The sequence below is a fragment of the Polyodon spathula genome, chromosome 10 (assembly GCF_017654505.1).
Source record: "Polyodon spathula isolate WHYD16114869_AA chromosome 10, ASM1765450v1, whole genome shotgun sequence".
Lineage (NCBI taxonomy): Eukaryota > Metazoa > Chordata > Actinopteri > Acipenseriformes > Polyodontidae > Polyodon > Polyodon spathula.
This window is the reverse complement of record NC_054543.1, coordinates 1,915,607-1,926,884: the sequence shown is the minus strand read 5'-3', so window position 1 is coordinate 1,926,884 and position 11,278 is coordinate 1,915,607. Positions and strand designations below refer to the sequence as shown.

Sequence of the window (11,278 nt, the reverse complement as noted above, 5' to 3'; positions counted from 1 at the left end):
TGCAGTTCAAACAGATATGTGGCAGACGGGTACCACCCCAGACAAGCTGCTTCTACAAATGTACTTTCCCATGGAGGTTTAAAAAGCTGTGGATTACAGAGCTGTTGCTTTTATATATATATATATATATATATATATATATATATATATATATATATATATATATATATATATATATATATATATATATATATATATATATATATATATATATATATATATATATATATATAAGCTCCCTTTTTTTTCTCCAACTTGTTTTTAAGTCCGAGCGTTAATGAGCTGCTGGGTGAATCTGGTGTCACTATGAGTAGTACATTAGGCAAAGACTCGAAAGAAAAGGACCTCAAAGGTCCTTCGGGTAAGGAAAGGGAAAAGGAGGTCAAAGCCTTGGGCAGCTTCAGTAAAGACGGCAAGGAAACCAAGACCAAAGGGAAAGATGCCAAAGAAGGAAAGAAGGACTCTAGTGGGGCGCCTCCTGGGGTGGCCTTTTCTGTAGATAACACAATAAAACGGCCAAACCCAGCAGCAGGTACCCGCAAAAAATCCAGCAATGCTGAGGTGATCAAAGAGCTGAATAAGTGCAGGGAGGAGACCTCCACACGGCTGGACTTGTCCAAGAGGTCTATACACATGCTCCCTACGTCAGTCAAGGAGCTGACACAGCTGACGGAACTGTACCTGTACAGCAACAAGCTGCAGAGCCTGCCCGCTGAAGTAGGCTGCCTGGCAGGCTTAGTGACGTTAGCCCTGAGTGAGAACTCTCTCACCAGCTTGCCTGACTCGCTGGACAGCTTGAAGAAACTGAGAATGCTGGATCTCCGGCATAACAAACTGCGAGAGATCCCGCCGGTGGTATACCGGCTTCCCTCCCTCACCACCCTCTACCTGCGATTTAACCGCATCACTACTGTGGAGAAGGATATCAAAAACCTGTCAAAACTCACCATGCTGAGCATCCGTGAGAACAAGATTAAACAGCTCCCTGCTGAAATAGGTACGCAGGGCTCCCTGTACAGGGGCCGACCCATACATTCATATTTAAAGTAATTATTTAGGTCCCTGTTGGAACAAAAATAAACTTGGTCAAGGAGGTGTATCAGTGTTGTGAGGCTTCAGCGGCTTGTCTCATAGACCACTCGTAGCCCAAGTCTTGCAGTATCTAATATAATATTAGAGAAGGTAATCCAAGATTAGTGCTAATCGGTGTCTGTGGAACCAGCCGAAGGTGTTGCTTTTAATTTGAGATTACTTAAGGTTCTTTAAGATACATTACACTTCCCTACTACCAAAACAAACACTTGTTTGTTAAACACATTCTTATAAAATGACACTGAGGGATGCACCCTGGACAGAATTTGCCCTACCATCTGTGCAATTAAAACCTTTTTAAGAGACCATACTAAGAATGGATGATTTAACAAAAAAAACCCCTGAAGGATAATGTAAAAGATTTGTATATTTTGGTAGTAAGCTGCAGCTGAAAAGAAAGAATTTAAATTGTTTTGCTGTGTTGCTGTGCAGCTGCTTCATTATGTGCAAGACTTGTGTGGTTAAATTGGTCTGGATACTTATAGTCTCTATGGTGTGCACCTGCCCCAACTACTGTAATATGCAGCCCTCTATGTGTATAGTAGAGAACTGCATGCTTTACACGGGCGACTGTGGTCTTCATTTAAGAGGTTACGAGAAAGGCTTGATTTATTTACCGTCTTGGGCATCAGCTGCCTCTCTGTTTTTAACCCTCTGGCATGTTTAGTCACATTATGTTAGTCTGTATAACCAGCGATCAAGGTGAACTACTGTGCAATTTTAATACAGAAACGTTATTGTAGTGGCTTCAGTTATTTTATAAATGTGATTGAAACATCCTGATGTTTGACTAAAATGCGCTTTATATATGTATACAGTAATCTGCGTGCCACTGGCTGAGAGCAAGAACATTGTACTGTGACTAATAAAAAAACATTGAAAACACCTGCTATTTTAAAGATCTTACACCAAATGAAATAGTATTAAAGTGCAATATGATGTTTAGGCTATATTCTGTAATCAGTAATTCTCACCCTTTTTGCATTTGCAGGGGAATTGTGTAACCTCATTACGCTGGATGTAGCGCACAATCAGCTCGAACACCTTCCGAAAGAGATTGGAAATTGCACACAGATAACTAATCTTGATTTGCAGCACAATGAGCTTCTGGACCTCCCTGAAACTATAGGTAACTCCTATTAAATCTGCAACAGTTAGATACAAAAAATCTTTATCATTTACAGACTAGTTCCTGTACACATTTTGCTTTGTGCAATGTAAAGTGGAAGTGATTTGATGACCTTTTCTTAAACAAAGGCTTTATTTTTTATCTTTTATCTACCTGTACTGCACAACAGTCACCTTGTACACTTCCTGCTTTATTGAATGCATATCCCAGAAGATTCTAAGCATTTTGCTGTGCTACAGTATGTGGTGTTTCATAATTGACATTGCTGAAGATTTAAAATCTCTGTTTCGCCACATGTGAGTGTAGTACAGTTGAATAAACGTAGTCTGCATGTCCTTTGTCCTTCACTGACTCTATAGAGGAGCAGTTCTGCATTTCCATGGATTCTCTGTTAACTGACACCAAAAGTGACTATGCCAAGTAACTGTTGAAATATGATTTGCAGTTCCCTGCTGTCACACAGGGTAATAAAATAATAATGCTTTCCTTGTTGTTCCAGGTAACTTGTCAAGTCTAAATCGCTTGGGTCTGCGGTACAACAGGCTGTCGGCTATCCCTAAATCATTAGCAAAGTGCAGAGAATTGGAAGAGCTAAACCTTGAGAACAATAATATCTCTGTGCTACCAGAGGTAAGTTAAAAGACTTTAAGAGGGTAGGGTGTCATCTTGAAATTTAAGGACAGGTGTGTTATCCAGCAGAGCTATCTAATAACACAGGAGTACATGCGTGCATCATAAAACTAAATAGCTGAAGTGCAAAATAAACATTGCCAGCATTAGGAGACATTGCTTGCTGTACGGTTATCGCTGAGGAAGATGGAGTAGCTCATACAGTACAGCAGTAGCTTTTTGGTTTGTTTTTGATTTTGCATTGCTAATGTGCATGTTTACATTGTTTAAATATATAACTTGGATTCTGTTTAAGCCAGCATGTAATCTTTCTAGTAACTGTTTTACATACATATATGGACAGTAGGAACATCTGACACGTTTTGCAAGATACTCAAATATCTTTCATTTCAATCAGCTAGTCATGTCTTTTTAGCAGGAAAAAAAAGCATACATGCAAAAAAAAAGACCTCATTTGTATGTTCTTTGTCATCTGACAAGCAGAGTGGTTTTTAAGTTAGTTTCCCCTCAATACCACATAACTTACACAGCACTTCCTTTGCAATACATTCTTGTGACCTAGTGAGAACAAGAGAGGCAATGCAGCTGGATAGGCCAGAAATAAGTGTGTTAAGAGAAATGCAGTGCCATGTTAAATAGGTCATTTTCATAAGTGGTGCAGTTTGTACTTTCCTTCTAAAGTCACAGCCAGGTATTGGGTCATGATGTTTTGGTCTATAGCGTGCCTAGCTCTACAGTTCTAGAAACGCTGCTGTCATATCCTGATTTCCTGCAGTCTCTTATTTAACGTTATAGAAGTTCTGCAACAAATTAATATCATTAGATGTGTATGTAATGTGCATATACATTGAATTTAGAATTTTTTTTATTTATTGAATTTGTCCCTATCTAGGGTCTCCTGTCTAGCCTGGTCAATTTGACCAGTTTAACACTGGCCAGAAACTGCTTCCAGTCATATCCTGTAGGCGGTCCATCACAGTTTTCTACTATATATTCCCTCAACATGGAGCACAACCGCATCAACAAAATCCCCTTTGGCATCTTCTCCAGAGCCAAAGTGTTAAGTAAGCTGAACATGAAGGTAAGACTTCAAACTGGTCTTTTACCAGTGCTGTATTTAAGCGTAAACCCAGCAAAGGATTACATTTTATTTATGACACTACCACTACCCATATAGCAACTTTTAAAAAGTACCAACAAAAGACACTGGAGATGAAGATAACTGACATTATGGTATGAAATCATTTCAGACATGTAAAATTAGACAATGTGACATATATATATAATATAAATAAATAAATAAAATGATTCCTTTTTTGGTTTTCTAGTTTTTTGTGCGGTCTTTACCTCACACATCTCTTATATGTGGTTCACATTTTTTGTCCATCATACAATTTGAGCTCCTTTATATTATTCCACTGAGGAAGGCTTGGGCTCCAAGCCGCCTCTGATTACAGTAATCTTGTGCAGGCATCTCATTTTCATCTCCAAATTGTGGTGCGTGCCACCCTGTGGTATACATTGCTGGATTAAACCAAAATAATAATAATTAAAAAATGTGTCTGGACAGGAGCATATTGAAAAATACTCAATGAACCTTGAATTCTACCTTTGTAATTCTTACTAGGATCAAACAATTCTGTAATTTTTTGTAATGTATTTGCATTATTAAATTAAATTATACATTTTGCATTATAAATTGACATGAAGTTGTACAAGTTGTGCACTTTTTATACAAGGGGTGAGGTTCAACAGAAGCTTGCTGTATACAGTATTTGCAGTGCTTACCATAAATTTCCATGATGCCCCTTGCTTGAATTTAAATATTAAATGAAATGTAAACAATGGTAAATATTAGAGTAAACAATTTGTATATGCATTATAAACAAAACTTGAGATAAAACAAAACCTATCTGCTCTGCCATGTTTTCCACAAACTTATTTTACATAATTCTGGAACCGTGAGATTTGAAATTTTAGAAATGATGATATTGTTTAGGGTTCTGTACTGTGGGGAAATCGCTTTTGATTTAATCAGGGTTTTTTTTTCATTGTTTTACTACATAGCTGTACGTCTCCAGAAGTATGAACAAAAATATGTTTATCTCTCTCTCTCTCTATTTCTATTTCTATATACATATTGAATTCCTGCTGCCCTATAAGCTTGCCTCCTGTAAAGTTTCCTTGTGTTTCTTCACAGGACAATCAGCTCACCTCTCTGCCACTTGATTTTGGGACCTGGACTAGTATGGTTGAGCTTAACCTGGCCACGAACCAGCTGACTAAGATTCCTGAGGATGTGTGCGGTCTTGTCTCACTTGAGGTAAGGGGGCTTGGTTTGTTTTTCTTGTGGAATGTTCAGGTTTTGGTTCTCCATGCTAACTGTAATTTTCATACTGCAAATGTCTTCCTTCAAGGTTCTAATCCTGTCAAACAATCTCCTACGGAAGCTGCCTCATGGCGTAGGTAACCTACGGAAATTACGAGAGTTAGACTTGGAGGAAAATAAGTTGGAAACTCTCCCAAATGAAATTGCTTACCTGAAAGATTTACAGGTGAGATGCTTCAGGAAAGTATATCAATAAATGTCACAAGCATCACAAATATCAAAACATATATATAACATGGCTGAACTGACAAAGTGCATGATTTTGATCTAGAAAACATTTTAGTACATCATGCAAATTTGCTTAAAATGGTCTACATGTCTTGTTGTGGGTAAATGTTTTAACTGACCAACCCCATTTACTTTTCAGAAACTGGTCCTGACTAATAATCAGCTGACAACCCTCCCCAGGGGGATTGGACATCTCATCAACCTGACTCACCTGGGACTGGGAGAGAACCTTATACAACACCTCCCCGAGGAGATCGGTAAGGCTTCTGTTTTATATTACCTTATACAACACCTCTGCGAGGAGATCGGTAAGGCTTCTGTTTTATATTTCATTATTCAACACCTCCGCGAGGAGATCGGTAAGGCTTCTGTTTTATATTTCATTATACAACACCTCCCCGAGGAGATCGGTAAGGCTTCTGTTTTATATTTCATTATACAACACCTCCCCGAGGAGATCGGTAAGGCTTCTGTTTTATATTTCATTATTCAACACCTCCGCGAGGAGATCGGTTTATATTTAATTTGTGATTCCTTCTATGTATTGGTACTGTAAAAAATGTTGAATAAGTCGAAAAAACTCACATTTTTGCGGGGCCCTTATCAGAGGGGAGGGACTAATACACCAGTGCAAAGTATGCACTGGCGTGTCTAATATTAAACTACTGTACCAGTGCCACAGTGGGATTACTACAGCCACGGTTATATCTCACACAGACTGAACTGTCAACAACCCAATTTATTTGTTCAGGATCTACAGCATTCAGGTCATGTTGCTAGATAGAAACACAAAACCACTGTTCTAATTAAGTTTTAATTTCTTACTCTCAATAACTTTAGTAATTTTGAATGTTAAACACTAACTTTCAGACTCGTGACTGACCTCCTCTTTAACACAGTAGCTGTCAGTCTCAGTAAATTTCCTTACTCTCACCCTCCCGAGCCATTGATTTGTCAACATTCAAACTGAACCGGGGAGCAAACAGCTATTGGTTAGAAAGCCGAGTAGTACACTTTTCAAGTCTTCCGTTTAACTGTAGTGCAATAACAATGCAGGTGACTTTGAGAGTGGATAAAGTAGATATGAGATATTTTCGGCTTCGTTCGGCTCCTATTAGTCTCACTCGGCCATTGAAAGGTTTTCTCTGCTTTTTCTGGAGAAAAAATGACTAGTGACCTGTGCTTTACGTCTTTTTGGTGATATCAGACAGGGTCCGACATTGGACTGGAAAGGGAAAATTGTCATGTCGGACTTGGGGATAATACATACTGTAACTTATTCTACATGTCAGTGCAGCGCAGTGGTACACTTGTAAGGTATGTGTACTAAAAACGAAAAACACTGTAAAATTATTAATGGAATAAAATGTTGTAAACAAGGGTTATTTCGAAATTAAACCTGTCTGTCTTTCTTCATTTATCTGTGATGAGCATGTAGGAAAAAAAATAATTCTAGAAAAAGGTGCTTTCCTAAAATAAGTCTCAAAAAGGGTGGAGCAACTTTTACGCCAGTGCGACCTATAAAACGATTTTTACAGTAGGTTCAGACCATTGGTACGTAGCCCATGTAAATACTGTGCAAAATCATCATAAAGCAGCTTGACCAGGCAAACAAATTTGAAAACCGCTAAATTAATTTCTTTATATAGTGAACATCCATTGAGAGACTTCATGGTTTTTAGTGTTGTTGCTGGTATATTACATTTAAATGCACACACTAGTTTCGCTGTGCTTCTTGCATGTTATTGATCACGTGAATACCGGCTGGATATCATGATTATGAACTGTAATACTATCTTTCTTTATTTGAAAACAGGTACACTGGAGAATCTTGAGGAGCTCTATTTGAATGATAACCCCAATCTCCACAGCCTTCCCTTTGAGCTGGCTCTGTGCAGCAAGCTGTCAATCATGAGCATTGAAAACTGCCCCCTCAGCCATCTCCCTCCACAGATTGTCGCTGGTGGCCCCTCCTTCATCATTCAGTTTCTAAAGATGCAGGGCCCTTACCGTGCCATGGTCTGAAACACAATCCTATGTGTCATACACTGTACAAACTGTAAAGAAATTGCATTATTATTGTCATGAGTATATATCTGAAGAAAGGAAAAAGGGCAGTTTTGCGAAGACTGCATTACATGTTTCTGCTATAGAGGAATCATAGCCATTTAGATTTTTTTTTTTTTTTTTTAAATCATGTTAAAAATAAAAGAAAGAAAATGGATACAACTGCTTGTCTAGGGCTTGCCATATTTAATGGATGATGTATAGTAAATGTAGCAACTGCTGAATGGAGTTTCACTCTGATTTTACAAAACATTGACAACAGACTTTCAAGAGGTAATTAAACAAAGGATTGTGATTTATAAATGCAACAATATGTGTATCATAACTGTACAAAAAGAAAGAACAAAAATATGTTGGTAGACTTGTTTTTAATAATTGCTCTATCCCTTGCTTTTTCACTTCCTTCATGGATATACTGTAATTGTGTGATTTCAGCAGTTTATGGTGGGGAAACTATATAATGGTGTTGAAGAATAGAAACTCGCAATGTGCTCATCCTCTGTGGGGATTTTATTTGGAAGACCTCCTCCAATCCAGAAGTGGTAACATGCAGGATCTAAGTTTAAGAAATTTGGTTGCAACTAACTTGGCAGATAGAATGCTAACATTGGAGAACTCAAAAGCCTTGATCTTAACATCAGCTTTTCAGCTGTCCAGTATTACATCTGATTGATTTGCATTGGATTTGTTCATTGTGCAAGCCTTTTTTTTTTTTTTTTTTTTTTTTGGCTGGTGTTTTTTTTTTTTTTTTAATGATTTTATTCTCACCTAGAAAGCTATCGGTGTGGAACTGCATGGCTCCTTCAGAATTATTTTTTCCCCCAAAAGTTAAATCAACATTTGACTATTGTAAAAAGTCATATACATATTCCATCTAAAATTGTTACCCATAGCACCTTGAAAAATTCTTATTCAGCTGTGTGAGAGGCAGTGTAGTGGTACAGTGTGAATTGATGTCTCATTATGATTGACGTGTTGTTTAGGCAGTTGCTCAGAAATTAGGAATATAGGATCAAGTTTGGGGAAGGGGGGGGGGGGGGGCAGATCTGAAATAATATGTAATGATTCAAAATACAATGTAATCTGCTGTTCTGCTAGTATTTCATGTTAATGATTGAATCCCTTGTTTTTATTTGTTTTTATTTGTATTTCTTTGTTCTAAGAATAAAATGGAATGGAGCATATCTGGCACAGTTTAACAGGTGACATGAAGTAATTAAAAAGTTGCAGATATCTGCACATTTGGGTTTCTGTATGTAGAGTACAGTGTTTTTTTTTGTTTTTTTTTTCTCTCCAAGGTCATGAAATGCCAAGAACAACACAGTAGTGTATTTCACCTGAAAATCTGTATTCGATAGAGTTAATGTTTGGTATTGCTTTTAAACTCCTAAATTTATAATCCCTTCACGCTGTTTTTGATCAGCAGTGTATTAAAGAGTCTTCTTTTTATAAATAGCTATCTGCCTTACCAGATCCGACAGCATATGTATGTTATGCATGCTTTCTGAACACTGTAGTTTTATGCTGCTGTATTTTGTATGCACTTTTCCATAGCAGTGGCATCATCTGCCTTCAGACAAATCATATCAATCTTGGCTATGGACAGATAATGAGTTACACTTCAAAAGGGACAGTTTTTATATTAAAAAGTAGGGTGTGTATCTTGAAAAATTGATTTGTCCATGACTATATTCAATGCCTCTTTCAGCTGTTCCTAAAAATAAGGGATTCTTTTTTCCTGTGAGGATCTCATCCCTTTGCTGTCAAAGCCAGTGTTTTAAGATCAACAGTTCCACCCTTCTGAACAAATAAATAAAGAACATGCAAGTTCCAAAAAAAAAAAAAAAAAAAAAAAACTGACGCATGCATATTATAAACACATACACATTGTTCATATCATTAGCCAGTAGAAACTATATCTATTATAAAGTACTGATATTGAAAGCTCACAAAAAACAAGAAAAAACAAAATGTTGCAATTGAATTGCCAAAATGACATCAGCTAGTTTCATTTCTAACTGTGCAGATAGTTCCCCAAATCAGTGTGTGACTATTCTGTCTTATGTTACCAGCAGGTTGTTTATTTGAGACGTTTGCTACAATAACGAACACAGCTAATACTGGCCAGTTTTACATTTGTAAAGGTATTTTATTTTTTATTATTACATGATTTTTCCTATTGTCTGTATGATGATGCCAACCACTAAGATGGGTTATCTTGTGTATGGACTCATTTTCAACAGCACTTCATCTTTTAAAGATGTGTTAAGGGGAGAGCAACACCCCCTGCTGGCATGGAAAATACTTTGCAGCTATTCTACCAGGCAGTGCTGCTTTATGTACACTTGAACATATTCTGTAAGAGATGGGTAATACCCGACACAAACATTCACATGTACTACTGTTTCAGTGTTTCCAACCGATCAAATTATTTGGACATTCGTGAGTAATAAAGTGCATATTTAAACCTAAAATGGATGAAAGTTTAAACCTAAGCACAACATTTTAAACCAGAAGCAGTGTATGCTTGGTTTTTTAATAAAAGATGCAAGTAATAGATACAAATCTACCACTGGATGAAATAAATAATAATGGTTAAATGTCCATGTAAATCAGTACTTATATATATATATATTTATATAATCTGTTATTTTGTATTCACAAAATATAAGGAAATATGGGCTTATTTTACCAGTTTTTTGTTTTAAGCCTCAGTCCCATTAGTGCTTTATATCTGATATCAGTTAGGTATAAAGTGGTAAAGAATGCTGTGTTGCCTGTCTGAAGAAGTCTAGATATCATCGGTTCTTCAGTACACTTTTTACACCTGTTTAAATATTCCAATTTATAACTTAGTGAGATGGGAGTGGGACAAGCAGAGTAAGAGATATCAGCCTATGATATTGAGTTTATTTTGGGGAAAAATTATTATTTGATGATATTACAGGATTAAAAAGAAAAGCTCTGAATTGGATATCCCTGACTAGTCGTTTAATCCACAGCTCAATCTGTTATGAGCACTATAGTGTTGTGGCACATCTGACATTAGAGCAGACTCATTGCTTCATGTCTTTACTGTTTTTTAGGGGTGTAGAATTGTGTTGTAAGTATTAAGGGTGTCTTTGGTCTATATTGTTTTTAGTGTCTTGTCAGGCTCTTTTGCCTTGCTATGGTGTATAGATAACAAGCATGTTCTTTTTTTATTATTATTTTTATTCACGGGGGGGGGAGAAAGAAAGAAATCTAGTTGCCAAAACATTCTTTTAAAATTGAAATATCTTGAGCAAGTTCCATCAAAAGTATTGTGCGGCTGGTAAACCAGCCCTGCCTAGTCTGTGACTATCTCAACATTCAAGCTTTGTCATGGTACTGTTCTGAGTGAATTTGCAAAGGAAAACCTTTATGCATTTAATGTACAAATGGCTTATGTATCAGTGGAACAGTATATACAAATAAATATATTTGATCAAATACTGGTGGCTTACGACCGTATGTTTCCAGTTGAGGGTTTGCTTTCACAGATATAAAATATAGTATGCTAAATCTGAAAGGGAACAGCAACCATACTACTTAATGAAGTTAGAATTTTTGAAAATTGGTTGTAGGTCTGTATACACATTTAGAACTCTAATAAACCCGAATGAACAGTAATGTGATTCTATTGTGCAGCAAAGCTTGCTTCACGCAACAGTAATGCAAAAAGGATGCTGATCGTTACATAACAAGCTGTTGCCTCGTTGAAT

The 11,278-nt window shown here is 36.9% G+C and overlaps 1 protein-coding gene across 1 annotated transcript; it reads left to right on the top strand.

Annotated features, from left to right (window-relative positions):
* The first annotated feature begins 228 nt into the window (after positions 1 to 228).
* Positions 229 to 8,790, top strand: LOC121321708 (leucine-rich repeat protein SHOC-2). The gene is made up of 8 exons (XM_041260783.1): positions 229 to 997; positions 2,084 to 2,221; positions 2,721 to 2,851; positions 3,744 to 3,932; positions 5,052 to 5,174; positions 5,269 to 5,406; positions 5,608 to 5,725; positions 7,285 to 8,790. Exons 1-8 carry the CDS (start codon positions 307 to 309, stop codon positions 7,491 to 7,493), a joined length of 1,737 nt encoding a protein of 578 aa, XP_041116717.1. The 5' UTR covers positions 229 to 306; the 3' UTR covers positions 7,494 to 8,790.
* Positions 8,791 to 11,278: the final 2,488 nt, after the last annotated feature.